This window comes from Rhinolophus hipposideros (assembly GCF_964194185.1).
Source record: "Rhinolophus hipposideros genome assembly, chromosome: X".
NCBI classification, from domain to species: domain Eukaryota; kingdom Metazoa; phylum Chordata; class Mammalia; order Chiroptera; family Rhinolophidae; genus Rhinolophus; species Rhinolophus hipposideros.
The window spans coordinates 51,366,144-51,382,633 of record NC_138046.1 but is presented as its reverse complement, the minus strand read 5'-3'; the positions used below and the strand labels follow the sequence as shown (position 1 = coordinate 51,382,633).

At 35.7% G+C, this 16,490-nt stretch overlaps 1 protein-coding gene across 1 annotated transcript in view; it reads left to right on the top strand.

The window, feature by feature from the left end:
• Positions 1–13,555, top strand: part of PWWP3B (PWWP domain containing 3B) — a 38,163-nt gene extending 24,608 nt beyond the window's left edge. The window contains exons 5-7 of the mRNA XM_081042233.1: positions 6,283–6,418; positions 8,697–8,771; positions 9,797–13,555. Of these exons, the coding sequence (XP_080898359.1) occupies positions 10,014–12,113 (2,100 nt within the window). The 5' untranslated portion in view covers positions 6,283–6,418; positions 8,697–8,771; positions 9,797–10,013 and the 3' untranslated portion in view covers positions 12,114–13,555. The remainder of the gene's footprint in view (positions 1–6,282; positions 6,419–8,696; positions 8,772–9,796) is intronic.
• The last annotated feature ends 2,935 nt before the right edge of the window (positions 13,556–16,490 follow it).

The window sequence follows — 16,490 nt, the reverse complement described above, 5'->3', positions numbered from 1 at the left end:
TACATCCTAAAAATAATCTTTCAGTCAATGCACATGATATATTTCTCCATTTATTTAGGTCTTCCTTAATTTCTCTCATTCAGTGTTTTGAAGTCTGCAGCATACAAATTGTGCACCTATTGGTTAAATTTTGTTCTACGTTAGTATTTCCTGTTTCTTGATGATATTATAAATGGTTCTTTTTAAAACTTCAACTTCCAAATTATATTGTATAGAAATGAACTATTTTATATTGTCCTTGTGTCTGTGATATTAACAAACTTACTTATTAGGTCTAGTCGCCTTTTTTTTTTTTGTAAACTCATTGGAATTTTTTACACAGATAAATATGTTTGCAAATAAAGACAGTTATTTTTTCTTCCTTTCCAATATGTATGCCTTTAATTTATTTTTCAGGCATTGTTGTATTCATTAGGCTCTCTAATATAATGTTGAATAGAAATGGTAAGAGCAGACATCCTTGACATGTTCCTGACTTTAGGGGAAAAGCATTCTGTGTTTCACCATTAAGTATATTAACTCTAAGTTTTTTGTAGATGCCCATGATCATGTTGAGGAAGACCCATTTAATTCCTAGTTTGCACAGTGTTTTTATCATGGATGTTTGTGGAATTATCTCAGATGATCTTTCTGCGTTAATAGAGATGATCTTTTCTTCTTTCCTCTTTAGGCTATTGATATTTACATTGATTTCCAAATGTGTAAACTATCCGTGCGTCTCCAGGATAAACTCCATTTGGTCATAATATATTATTTTTCTCTATCATTGGATTTCACTCGATATAATTTTATTTTCTATATCAGTCTATACCATTTTAGGTATCATATATGACGTATATATCATATATATGAAATATGTATATCATATATGTGATATATATATATAAAAAATGATATATATGTGGCATATATATCACATATGTGTCATATATATGATATATATCGCATATATCATGATATATATAAAACGTTATATGTATCGTTTTATATATCGTATATCTATATATATCGTTTATATATATCGTTTTATGTATCATTTTATATATTGTATCATCTATATATATCGTTATATATATCATTACATTACATATACGTGATATATATATCATATATATCATGATATATATATATAAAACATTGAGTGTGTCTGTTTATGAGAGACGTCGATCTGTAGTTTTCTTTAGTTGTTGTTCCCCCTTGTTTTGGTATCAGTACTGTGCTGGTATCGTAAAATATGTTGCAGATCATGTCCTCCTTTTCTCACTGTATTGTCATCTGGCTTGCATAAGACACTGTGCTTTGCTTAGAGTGGAGCCTAGAGTGCTAGCTGATTTTTCTCAATGATTTTTCTCTACCCTAAAGTTTCAGCAGTCCCTTCACACCTGTGCCTATAGAAAGGCGTCTCTCTTTGTGCCCTTGCCTATTTCACAGCAGTAGGCTCCTGTTGTTATTTGATGCTCAGTTCGTGATGAGCCAGGGAGGACTCTCTGTTGTTCTGTCCAGCCTTAAACTTAGGGAGGCACTAACCAGTTGGATCTTAAGGGTTGCATATATTTCTCAGCATTCTTTTTCTCTTGGCGTGGCAGCTAACCTCTGATTTGTATCTGGGGGCTGTCTTTGGTGGGAGACACATTCTTTCCTCTTCCTCATCAGTAGCTGATCACTGCTTTTTACTCCTGTAGGATCCTGGGCCTGAAGGGTTTCCTGCTCCTCCTAAAGGGCAGACAGGTTTGCTTCTATCCCACCCCCAGAAACAATGTGTTGTTTTTAAACTGAGTTTAGGAGAGGGTTTGCTGTTTCTCCCCTAATGGCTTAGGGCTTTTGCTTCCCACGGAAAGGTTTGGATAGTGTGTTGGGCAGCAAGTCTACCTGTCAGCAGTATCCAATTGCTTCCTGCATACCTGAATCACTGACATGAGCTCTTTTTAGCCTCCTCCTTTATACCCAGTCGTTTTTGTGTGCTTCTGGTTAAGGATGGAGGAAAAGAACTTGGTAGTGAGTGTATTAGTTCCTAGGATGCAAGATATTCCAAACTACTGATACACTAGCCCATTAAGAATTTAAGAATTCATTAAAATTTCAGCTGATTTCTTTGTACCTGCTTGATGACATCCACCTCTATCTCCATACTTTGCCAAAAGTGAAATAGTGCATATATCCCTCTTTTAAGGGATTACTCACCCTTTGGAATTCAGTTTACTTCAGTTCTCTGATGGGCTGAAGGAATGGTATGATTTTGCTGATTATATAGATTTTTATTATTGTTAAGTTATGGGTGACATTCTTTTACATCTTTTTACATCCTAAGTGGAAGTAGAACTGGTGTTTTCCAATTATGTATGGGTATTATTTTTGTTTTCTTTGTTATTAAATATGCTTTAGGAAGAAGCAAATAGTTTCTAAAGCATACTTGTAAAGAGTTTATTTTTATATAGTGGTTATTAAATTTTTTCATTTAAGTTTTTTGTAAATTATCCATTAAAATCATACTTTAAAGTATCATACATAATACATGACTTTTTCTCTCTATATTTCTTTGAATTTTACACATATAAACATTCATGTCATCACTACCACAGTCAGAATACAGAAGAGTTCCATCATCCCTACAACTTTCTGTGCTATCTTTATATAGTCCCATCCTCCCCTTACCTATAACCCCTGGCAGCCACTGATCATGTCACCATCACCATACTTTTCTCTTTTTGAGAATGTCACATAAATGGAATCACACAGTATTGTGGTGGAGACACCCTAGGTGACCCACCCCTTTGTATAACTCCCTCCCCTTAAGTTTGGGCAGAACCTGTGATTTGATTCTAATCAGTAGAATTTGGCTAAAGTCATCAGATGTCACTCACTCCCACAATTACATTCTGTTATGTAAGACTAATTTATGTTAAATTAGGTGCAGAACCAGGTATAGAATTCTCTAAGTTCCAGTGACTCCAAATACATAATATTTCAAATTCATTCATTAATTTACCCATTCATCCCACACATATTTATAGAACATTTCTCATTTACAGTGAGGTAGGTGCAGTGTATTTTAGTGATTAAGAGCTTGGGCTCTGGAGTCAAATACATGGATTCAAATCCTATGTGCCAAATACTCTCTAGATATCCTTGTAAAAGCTCATTAACCTCTCTAATGCCTCATCTATAAAATGGGAATATTCATAATACCTATGTAACAAGATTTTATGAGAATCAAGGGAGATGGTATATACAGAGCACTTGGCAGAATGCCTGGCACACGGTAAGGAACACTTTTGGCTTCTATCTTTTTCATCATTATTAATAATACTGTTGGTATGCAGAATGAGTCAGCTATAGGTGCTCTCCTTCTTAAAATAACCATTTTATTATTAAATGAGATAAGATGTCAAGTGCTGGGAACTGTGCTGGCATATAGAAAACTTTTATAGATAATAGACATTATTATATCTATAATTATCTATCTTCGTTATAATAATAGTAGTATTAGCATTTATTATTGGTTATCATTCTTCTCCTTCTATAAAACAGTAAAATATAAGATGTTACCTAACTAATCTTTTCCTTTGCATTTTGTTTGGAAAATGGTGAGGTTGTGTAGCATTTCCTAATTTATGTGCAATATAGAAAATAAAATAAATACAAGAGGGTAGTTTTAATGAAATGACCATACTTTATGTGCATTTGTTTTTTTATCCAAAATGTGAAATGAGAAGACAGAATGAGAAATATTACATTGTAAAATATATAATTGAATATAGCTCTTCATTTAAATAAAGCCATATTTATATTGGCCTGATAATACTCTTTATATAGTAATGATTTGAAAGCTTTGAAAAGATTAATTCTGTAATAAGAATGATATTGTTTTTGTTGGTGATTGTAAGATCAGCTATTTTATTCTACTAGAAGAGAGACTGGAAAACACAGTGACTTAGGTAAGATAGAAGTTTATTGTTTCACTAAATTAAAATGATTGGAATGAGGTGGTCCCCTTATTCAGCGGTTTAGGTACTTCCGTCCCTAGTAAGTTATTGTCTTTTTTTAAGTCACTTCTTGGTCCAGAATGGCTATCCAAATTATATCATGCTCAAATTCTAGAGGGGAAGCAAGAGAAAGAGGGCAAGTAAAAAGAAAACCCAAGTTGGCTCTTTACCCCCTTTGGAGGTAAACAGATTCTCAGGAATCTCAGGAATCTTCACAACTATTTCTGCTTACATTGTTTGGCAAGAAATTCCATCACATGGCCATCCATGGCTTACAGTAAGGGAGTCTGGGAAAAATAATATTTTAACAGTTTACACCCACCCTGAATACAACTAGGATTCTACTAATGAGGAAGAATGCAAAGAGTATAATAGATTTAGGGTGGGCAACTAAAAGTTCTGTCCTAGTCATTATAAATGTGGTACATGGTTGTAAGAAAGCATAAATCATATAATAGAAGTCTGCAAAAGATTGAAAGGGACAACTTCCTGTGACAGAGAGAATGCAACATGTTCACAAAACCCTGTTTCGTTTTCCTCCTGGGTCACAGAGAGACTACCTTCCCCAGCCTCTGGCAGTTTTAGCTAGTTGACTGTGACCAGCAGTAAAGTTTGCCAGACCTGGCCCCTAAACACTTCCACAGGATTTTTGAACACTTTCTTTATGAGATTGCTAGCCAGATGTAAAAAATGCAGTGGAGGACTTCAAGGCCAAAGAAGATGGTAGGGACATAGGATGGAAGAAGTTTGAGTCCCCTAATGACAGCTTGGAACAAAGAACCCTCCCTCTTTCTGACAACTTGATTACCTACATTGAACTTTGAGATCAGCAAAATAAACTTTTGTGGTTGAACTTCTGAGAGTTAGGGGTTGTTTATAGCACAAAACATTACATGTAATTATTAGAGCCCTCACTGATACATCAGCCTAGAGATGATCTTCATTAATTTATTGGCATTTATTGTTCCAAGATTAATACTTGCATAAAGTTGGCTTTTTAAAAATATGTATATATTACATATTACATGGCACACAGTTAACTGTGGGAAGGTTGGAGGTACATAGGGGCGATTTGCTAACGTTTTGAGATTGTCCTGTGGATGTGGGCTAGATCCATGAGGCTCTGAGCAGCCTTTCCGGGTGGGTATCCTGCCCTGCCTCACACCAGCTGTGGGACCTCGGTCACGTTCCTTCCTTCATTGGGAGATTGGGGGTGATAGTAGCGCTCCCCTTTAGGGCTGGCGTGGGGGTTAACCCTTTCGCCAAAACAGTGGGGTATATCCGAATGAATATTTCCGTAAGTTTGTGTCCATAAAAATAATGTCATTTATATGCACAGCAGCTCAAATTGTTGTTATTAAATACATAAAATAGTCAAACTATCACGGGAGAATTTTAATGAACAAAATTTGCTAAATTTATTTCAGACATACATACGAGGGTGCCAAAAAATGTATGCAAGTGGACACTTTGGTCAATGTTGCTCAAGCAGTAGTTCACCATAATCAGAAGTGTCTGGACGCTGATGATAACCACTCTGAGCACCTCTTGTAATTGCAGAAGTCAAACGTGACTTGTATTCATCTTTTGTTATCCGTATATATTAAGTGCTACAATTTTAATACAGTTTTCCTTTCTTAAAATATGTAAATGTGTATACATTTTTGGCGCCTTCTGTATAAACAAAGACATGTGAATTTTTAAAAATTAATTTTCCCTACATTGAATTGCCTGAGTGAAAAATACTGACAAAATATAAGTAGAAGAAATTGCCAATTGTTGATGAAGAGTATGTGAAATGTATACTCTACTGCCAAACCTTTTTCAGCCTATAGTGAGAAACACCCATGTCTGTGAAGGAACCCCTGAAACTTTCCTGAAGCGTTTAAAAGAACAATTGAATCAAAGTAGAGGCATATCATAGCCTGAAAACAGAAAAAAAACATATGTATAAAAAAGTCTTCTCCATAAAATAATGTACAGTTTTAGTGCAATCCTATTGAAGATCCTCAGTGAGTTATTTTAACAGAGCTTGACCAGCTGGGTTTTAAATGTACCTGTAGAGGTGCCAGATAAGGCAAGGAAAAAATATGTAAGGAGTATTTTAATGCAGATTTTTGTTTTTTAATAACGTGATTTGCTACTACTTTTTATCAGGAATTCACACACTCTTAAGGGTTTGAATGGAAATTATACACATACTTTTTGCCATTTCATTTTAAAATTCCTTGAAAAGGAACATTTCTACCCCTTAACGCTTCAACAGTTTAACTTGGCAATTCTCCCTTCTGTAATTCAGGGAGGGGCCTCCGGCTTTCCCCATCACAGGAAGGGGGAGAAGCATTCTCTGAGAAGCTTGGAAGTGATCCTGTACTTGGCCAGTCTTGGGGGAGGGACTGCATTTCAGGATCCTGAGGCTGAGAAGAAGCTTCAAGGTAATGGCTTTCTTAAATCTAGTTATTTTCCCAGTGCCCTAGAGAAAAGATGAGAAAAATAGGAATGGTGGTCTTGGAGTGGTGAAAAGGGCGTGTAATTTTGAGAGAATTGCTGGCATTTTTAAGGAATTATTTAGAATTTTTCGTATTTCCCAATGCTTTAAAACTCTACAGTGGGAGAATGGGAGATCAGATTAAAGTCTCTATATTAAGATTTCAATGCAGCATGGCCGTTCATGCTAATTTATTCACTTGACATTCCATGTTTATATTTCTGGAATGCTGTTACTGTTTGACTTTTTAAGCATTTATTAATTTACAAAGAAAATGATGAATAATAATATTTGACAGCATGGGGGAAATACTCTTATGAATTGATTGACACATAGAAAACTATGTGTCACCTGTATATGAGCATGGAAAGGTGAACAGATATGTAGTTGAGTGAAGACACTTGCACATATACTATATGCGTGGTTGGAAAAAAAAATCTCAGAGAAAATAAATTCCCATGTTAGTCAGCATTTCTGAGTGGTCAGGTTACTAGTGTTATAATATTATTTTTTAGCCTATTTCAGGATCTCCAGAATAGATTTCCCCCTGATTATTTTTATAATCATGAAAGAAAAATGAAGCTGAAACAACATACCCATTTTGTTTCAAACACATGAGCATTCACAGACACACACAGTCATACAAGCATGCCCCCTCCTTGTTTTGTTTCGTTTTTGCCAATAGTGGACATTTTCCTGGACCTCATCAAGCGTGTAACCCTAGTTGCTGCGTTGGCTACAGCCTTGCATGTATTCTCCTTGCAACTCATTCTTTCGGATCTCATAAGGCTGTGGTTGGCAAGAACTATTTTTCTATATCTTTTAAGAATGAGACAAAGAAAGTATTTGGCTTGTTTCTATAAGCAGTTTTTAAAATATTATGTGGTGTAACTATACAATGGACTATTATACATCTGGAGAATGGAACATAGAAACATAACCTTCTACAAGTAGTGATTTGAAATGTCTGATAAATAGCACAAAGTAAAAAAGTAAATTATAGCATAACATTTGTCATATGGTCGCAATTAAAAATAAATATGTATGTTACTAAAACATGTATGCTACTACAATACATGCAACAAACCTGAGAAAACATATCTGCCACACTATTAATAGGATCATTTGTGTAGTTGGAGAGACAGGGCAAACTTTACTACTCTCTATTTAAAATGTTAGTATATACTTATTTATTTACTTGTTTTTCATCGTCAGGGAAAATACTGAGATAAAATACTGCAAATGTGGGAAAAACCATATTTAAAATAATTCATAAAAAATCATGTGAAAAGCATTCATGTAGAATGATGTTCAAACTGTGTTCTTCATTGAGATCTGATGTTGGTTTGAAGTGATAAGCATTTATACATGTAAAAAATGCTGGAAATATATAAAATATTTTTAGTGATTATTGTATAGAGTTGTACTTTATTTTGTATATATCTTTCTGCATCTTTTCAATTTTTAATAAGCTCCTGGGTGTTTTTATAACCAGAAACGCTGTAGTTGAAGACATTATGATCCTGTTACAATCCTACAAAACAAAACCCTTTAGCTTAGACTAGAAAATTCTGGAAGCCTGGGAAGGCTTCTGGCTGGCTAAATGTATTTCCTACCTCGTCTCTCATGAAAAGGATCCTATGGTGCCTCGTGGAGTGGCTGCAGTTCTGATTCTGGCCACAAGATGGCGCTTTCCAAGTTTCCTAAAATTTCTCCAGGCAACCGTTTTTATGAAAATGGCAAAGCAATTAAACATATTTTTGTATTAGTGGACTATGAGACAACATGTAGAGTATTGTCAAAATTCCAATGATAAAATTACATATATATATATATATATATATATATATATATATATATATATATATATATATATATAAAAATAAGGAAAAAGCCACAAGGTGATTGATGCGAAGATTGAAACAAAATCTACAATCTGGCTCAGAGTAGACGAGGCAATTGTTACTTCCCTTCTCTCTTGTCCCACCTCACACTTTCCCAGTCAGAGAGATGATTTCAAAATAAACCAGATAGCATAACTGTATCACAGATAGAATTTAAAATAATAAGAACGGGAAGGAAAGTAAACATGGCATCTACATCACAGATGAGATGAAATCTCATTCCTGTATTTCAGAATGACATGCCTTCTAAAGTTTTGGTAGGGAAGTTTCTCTTAGCTTTTTCCATTTAATTAGTTTGAATTTCTGTCTCCTTTCGGGCAGCCTTTCTCCTTTTGGAGTGAGAATAAAGACAACCAGATCACAGGACCAGATACTCTATGATCCACGTAACACTGGGTAAGGCTCCTCCCATTTCATGAAACATTTCACATTAAAAATTTGTTGAGAACTTGACGTATAATTTATTTTTATTCCTGCGCTGCAGCCATAGCATTTTAAATTAAAAGCCACATTTCATACTAAAACCATGTTAGGTTGAAAATTTGAGGTATAATTCATTTTGCTCCCTGTTTTATAGCCACACCAATTTGTAATTAAAAGTCATAGTTTCTAGTTTAGGGAAAGAATCTCATATGTTAAACTATTATGAAGAAATTGTGCAAGAGACTCCTCAGATTTCTACCTGAGGTCGTAGCCAGCCATTCATTCTCAAGAAATCTTTGATAACTTTTCCAATAAGTAAACATAGCAACCATTCTGAATCTCTGCCTTCTAAGCTCATGCTTTTAACAAGGTCATTGTGCTACTGTCTGGTTCCAAGAGATCATACTCTATTATCTTTGCCTGCCTTGGGTGAACAGGAAAGTATCACTAATACAAAGCTATGTGTTCAGTTAGAACAGTGCTTCTCAAGGAGTTCTTGGAAAAATTGCATTACGATCACTTGAAAACTTAGAAATACAAAATGTTGGGTCCTATTTAGACCTTCTTAATAAAACTCTCAGGATAGGGCCTAGAAATCTAGTTTTATTAAGATCTCTAGATGATTCTGACACCTGCAAAATTTATAGTCCCACTGCCATAGTATAACATTAGGGGCACAACTGTCCCAAAATATCTAAAGAGAGCCCCTGATACAACCACTGCAACCTTTCCCACCTCTGCCAGCATGTACACAAATTTACTCCTTAATAGTCATGTGCAATATTAAGGGCAAATTCTTGAATTTGAGGTATTATAAACCACTTCTCCAATTCTTATCCCCCACTTTATATTATGCTGCATTTTGTCTTCCATCTCATGCCTCACTGAGTATTATTCTTTCTTTTGTCTATTCTCTATTTGCAATTGCTCATCTTCTGCTCTAGAAAAATAACTTTATTTGCTGATACTTTTCTTCTTTTCTTTTTTCCCTATTTCAGTACTTCCACATTGTCACATTCAAACAGACTCAAGCATCCTTGGGAAATTCTGCTGGAGAAGAACAGGCTACACAAGCTATAAACACTTTGTAGTTCTAAGACAAAGGAGACTTTGGTAAGGCTATTGTTTTTGATAGGAACTGCCTTAGCAGTGACGAGAGTAGCCAGACAACTCAGTCTCTGATAATAACCTTGTAGCACACAAATCCAAGTCATAATGGATGTCGAGTATGTCCTATGCAATTGGGAAGACCGGTTATGGCCAGCAAAAGTTTTGTCCAGATCTGAGACTTCATCAAACAGTAAGAGAAAAAAGACATTTTTCCTAGAAGTTCAAATACTCTCACTAGATGAAAAAATTAAAGTGGAAAGCACGGAAACAAAGATCCTAAATAAATCTCAGATTGAAGCCATCACCTCCTCACTAGCAGCACAGTCAGAGGGCAGTGTTTCACCTAGAGAGAAAACAGCCTATGCAAGGTCACTAAAAGTGGCACTGGATATTCTGAATGAGAAAACAAATTCAAATCAAGCAAGCAGTTCAGATGAAGAAGAGGCCACTACACTGTCTCAAAGTGTACCACCAGAGCTTTCTGATTCACCACCTCGTAAAAAGTGTCGAGAGCATGAAGGAGACTTATCAAAGTGTCTTGAGGAAAGTGAAAATCCAACATTCCTGTCAGTATCTTCAGAGAGTGATGATTCCCTGTGTGATGATAAATCACAGGTGCATGCAACCACTGATACCATTTCAAGTGAAATGGAAACAAAGTCATCACAAAACTGCAGCTGGTACCAAACTTCCCCTTCACTTTCAGAAGATGAAAAGGAGAGCAAGGAAAAGATTGACATATCAACAATTACGCCTTTTCATCACACAGTTAAAGAGGAGAATGTATGTGTTAAAGATGAGAAGTTCATTCCAACTTGGCCATCAGGTTTTTTCACTGTGCCCAAAGCTGTGAAAGAGGAGCCAGAGGACATCTGCCCAGAGACCCTGGCTATTTCCTCTGAACGCTCTACCTTCTCAGAGAATACTGAAGATCCCGGAGAGGGTCCCTCGAACCTACACTCAGACAGCAGCCAGAATCAACCTTCCGTGGAATCAGAGATTGGTGCTGCAGTATCCCCCAGCTATTGTTCATGGGAATCTCAGGTTTTATTTAGTGCCTCTCACCAAGTCCTGGATTATTCACAGCTTGTGAATAATGAAAGAAGTCTTTCAGAGACTGGAAAATCCAGTCTTCAGAGACTGGATTTTGAGGAACTTGGGGAAGAACTTCAAGCTTCTGACAAATCAGGGTATCTAAATCTTATTGATGCTTCTGTATTAGATGACAGTGAGGAAGATGAAGAAATTCCACGCTTAGTTTTGAATTATGGGCCACGTTCATTTGAAACAGGAATGATAGTCTGGTTTAAATACCAAAAATATCCATTCTGGCCTGCAGTGATAAAAAACATCAGGAGAAAAGAGAGAAAAGCAAGTGTGCTTTTTGTTGAGTCAAGCATGAATGCTGAAAAGAGAGGCATTCGAGTATCTTTTAGAAGATTAAAGAAATTTGATTGTAAAGAGAAACAAGAACTAGTGAATAAAGCCAGGGAGGATTACAGAGAAAGTATTGACTGGTGCATCTCACTGATTTGTGACTATAGAGTTAGATTAGGTTGCGGTTCTTTTGCAGGCTCTTTCTTTGAGTATTATGCTGCTGACATTAGTTATCCGGTTAGGAAAACAATCAGACAGGATACCTTTAGGGACTTATTTCCAAAGCTGCATAATGAAGATTGTAGGGAACATATGGCTGTGACTTCCAAAACCAAGAAAATGTCCTTCCAAAACATTCTCCCTGACCGAATGAAGACTGCTAGGGACCGAGCCAACAAGAACCTAGTGGACTTCATTGTGAATGAAAAAGGAACAGAGAACCATCTTCTGGCCATTTTAAACGGCACAAAAAGGTCCAGGTGGCTGAAATCGTTTTTGAATGCAAAGGGTTTTTCTCCCTGTATTGAAACATACTTAGAGGATGAAAATCAGTTGGATGAGGTGGTGAAATATTTACAAGAAATCTACGAACATATAAACGAAAAAATGCTGGCTCTGATAAGAGAAGATAAAGTTAAATTTATCCTGGAAGTTCTTCTGCCAGAAGCAATCGTTTGTTCAATTTCTGGTGTTGATGGATTAGATTACAAAACAGCTGAAGCAAAGTATTTAAAAGGACCGTGTCTAGGATACAGAGAAAAAGAATTATTTGATGCAAAAATCATATATGAAAAGAGACGGAAACCACCAACAAATGAAGCTCATTAAATCTTTTGAGAGTCCAAACCATAACAGGGAGCTTACATAGATAGGAGTTTCAGAAAGTCTCTCTAACACATAAATACTTTGCAGAAATGGGAGACTGGCTGATGTGTGCACTTTTTTTTTTTTTTTTTAGGCGATCACTATGATCTGTGAAAATTACTACAGCAACATTTTCTTTTCTTATGCTTCTTCAAAGTGAATTTTATTAACATATTTCAGCAGTTGAACTTTCTTGGATATTTCTAGAATGCATAATTCTTAAATGATTTTTAAGGGAATGTACTATTTTTGGTGGATTTTTTTTACATTTTTGTGTCTATGCTGTATAGTTAGATACAGTGTGCACAGTCATTTACATATTAAGATTTCACTCGTATTAGATATTAAGCAAGATAATTAGAGAAAAGTCTAAGAAACATCAATTATATATTTTTGCTTAGGTTTTTTTAAAAAAAAATACTGGATTTCTCTTAAAGTAGTTGAATTATTTTTCCTGCCATGCCTATTTATTTTTGGAAAAACTATCTCTGAGAGATAGAACCAAAGATAGAGATGCTTTACTATATATTATAACTAACTATAATTGCTTTTGCAAGAAAACAATCTGGAATTCAAAAATAAAGTAAATGGATTACCTGCATGCAGTTTATATGTGTGTGAATAACATGTCAGCATGCAGAAAATAATTTTGGCAGCCTTGAACAGAATTGTTCATTCTACCCTTGCCTGACATTCAATTTATGGAAGTGTCTATTCAATAGCTGAATGGTTTCTTAAAACAGACAGGCTTTTGGCTGTTTTCATAACTAACAGTAACTGTATCTTAATATAGCCATCTGACCACATGTGGACGGTAGCTAGAGTGATTGTATTCACAGTCTGGCTACTGCAGAGTATGAGTCCAGGTTGACTACTTAAAAGCCCATCTAGTTTGATATAAACTGTAGAAAATTCAAGCACTTTGTTCTGAGTCTTGTATCTCTAAATAAATAGTCATTGGTTTCAAATCAAGCAATCTGTATCACCTAGCTTATTTGTAGAATAGTTCCAATTGGTTCCAATAATATAAATGTCAAATGGTAAGTCATTCCAGGCTACCACAAAGAACAGATGGACCAGAATCTGTGAATTTGGAAATGGTTCATAGAAAAAGCCTCCATTTGGCTAAATATGACAATTATCCAAATATATTTGAAAATGCACAGTTAAGAGTTAAAATCTAACTTGAAATAAGACTTGCGTGAAAATAAATGTTAGAAGGGCTACTTTATTTTAGAAACTTGACATAAAATAAATGCTAAAGGCTTAACATGAACTTGTCTGCATTTTAACTCTTAAAGTGAGACAACTGTTACTCTTGAGCTTTTGTACTGTGTTTACATGGCCACTTGTTTATGTAAACTTTGCAAAACTTTAATGGTTTGATTTGCAATAAAACCGTTATATCTTTTACCTTGGATGTTCACTTCATTATACTTCCAATTTTGTAGTTACATAGCTGGTCTCTCTCTCTCATGTGTATATATATATATATATATATATATATATATATATGCACACACATACATATATGTGTATAATTTATATATATATATGTGTGTGTATATATATATATATATATATATATATATATATATATATATATAATTTGTATGGAATTTTTTCTTATTGTAGTTATCATCATTTTAATGCTTGTTATACATTATCTCATTCTAAATAAATAGTCACTTTCATAATTGACTTTGTATTATTTTAAAAGAAAGCCTTCCAACACAAGTTCAGATTCCACAGAACTTTCCCTGGATGCTGCCTGACAAAAAGCAGGACACCTTGGACATATAGCCTGTGTCAATCCACACAGCTTTCTCATGTTCCTGAGGAGGATTTGACAACAGACCATCACAATATATCCTCGGAGAAATATGCTGTATTTACTCCATAACACTGTGTCCCTTTGATTCCAATATATTACCCAATTTCAGTTTTCTCAGTGGAGCCATTTCTGTCTGTTAGTTCTAGCATTTTCAGGAAAGCAAGCAATGTGTAGTTTAAAGTTTTGCTTTAAGGATTTAAGGTGCCAGGTTTAAAGTGACTCAAATGACAGGGTCAAGTTTAAAGTGAGCCAGATGAGATTCTCATTTCTAAAATGACTAGGTTATACTACTTCATACTAGAGAGAAATATTTAGTCTCATAGACAAACTGCCTGTATTTGAAAACCAGAGCCCCAGGCTTCCACACATTTGTCAATTCTTGGGTATCTGGTTTGGGGTAAAGGAAGGTCACCTGATTCCTCCCAGGATGTCATTTATATTGTGGCTTATATTAAAGTGAGGGAGACATTTCTCAGGCATCTATTTTCTTCTTTGAATGAGTTTCAGCCTGAGTAGTTGAAGCTAGCTCTATTAAAGCCCTAATCTAGTTCTCTAAACTAGGTTTGTGTGTCTGATGGGAGTACCCCGTCTAACCCATTGGATTAAGGCGACCCTCATCTCTTCCAGTCACAAGGCAGACTGCCGAATATCAGACCCAGATTTTAATTTTAAGGTTAGCAGAGCTGCATGGAAACTGTATTCACAATATTTACAGGTGTTTATATCAATACATGTACACTAAAAAGGAGAGTAAAACTCTGCGACTTGTAAGAGTACTGAGTATGAGTATCTTTTTTTTTTATTTTTTATTTATTAGTTTCAGGTGTAAAGACAAAGTAATACTTAGACGTACATCATTTATATCCCTCACACTGTGAACCCCCTCCCCCCATCCATTATCCCTCCGACCTCACACCGAGCCATCACATTATATATATAAAATTATAGTTGGCATTCATTAATGTTTAGCTTCTGGTGTACAATGCCATGATCAGGCATCCACATTATCTCTGAGGTGGTCTCCCAAATAGGACGCATGTCCATCGGATACCCAACAAAATCTTTACAACGTTATTGAATAAGTTCCCCAAATTAATTTTCAAAAAACCCTGAGGCCATCTTTTGGTTACCACCTGCTTCCTAATCCCTTCACCTTTCCCCTTATCCCCAACCCCCCCGCCTCCTGTCCATCTAATAACTCTCGGTTTTTTCTTTGTGTCCTCAAAACTGTCTCTGATTAGTTCATTCACATATTCTTTTCTTTAGATTCCACATATAAGTGAGATCATATGGTACTTGTCTTTCTCTTTCTGACTTATTTCACTTAACATAATGTTCTCTAGATCCATCCATGTTGTTGCAAATGATAAGATTTCTTTCTTCTTTATGGCTGCGTAATACTCCATTGTATAAATGTACCACAGCTTCTTAATCCAGTCATCTACCGATGGGCATTTCGGTTGTTTCCATATCTTGGCTATTGTGTAAAGTGCTGCAATAAACATAGGAGTGCATACTGATTTTTGAATTGGAGTTTTGGATTTCTCCGGGTAGATGCCTAGGAGTGGAATTACTGGATCATAGGGTAGTTCTATCTTCAGATTCCTGAGATACCTCCATACTGTTTTCCATAGTGGCTGCACTAATCTGCAATCCCACCAAAAGTGCACTAGCATTCCCTTTTCTCCACATCCGCACCAGCATTTGTTGTTTGTTGATTTATTGATGATAGCCATTTTGACTGGAGTGAGGTGGTATCTCATTGTGGTTTTTATTTGCATTTCTCTGATGGTTAGTGAGGTTGAGTTTTTCTTCATATGTCTTCTTGCCTTCTGTATGTCCTTTTTAGAAAAATGTCTCCTCAAGTCCTCTGCCCATTTTTTATTTTTTTTATTTTTTTTATAATCTGTTGATTTTTTTAATAGTTTTATTTTATTTTATTTTTACATCCCTCGCACCGTGAACCCACCTCCCCCCATCCACCACCACCCCGACCTCACACCGAGCCATCACATTGTACACATAAAATTATAGTTGGCATTCATTAATGTCCAGTCTCTGGTGTACAATGCCATGACCAGGCATCCACAGCATCCCTGAGGTGGTCTCCCAAACAGGACACATGTCCATCGGACACCCAACAAAATCCCCAAACACTATTGAATAAGTTCCCCAAAGTAATTCTCAAAAAACCCTGAGGCCATCCTGTGGTCACCAGCCGCCCCCCAATCCCTTCACCCTTCCCCCCATGCCCAACCCCCTCCCCCCCACCCATCTAACAACTCTCGGTTTTTTGTGTCCCAAAAACTGTTTCTGATTAGTTCATACACATATTCTTTTCTTTAGATTCTGCATATAAGTGAGATCATATGGTACATGTCTTCTCTTTCTGACTTATTTCACTTAACATAATGTTCTCTAGATCCATCCATGTTGTTGCAAATGATAAGATTTCTTTTTTCTTTATGGCTGTGTAGTACTCCATTGTATAAATGTACCACAGCTTC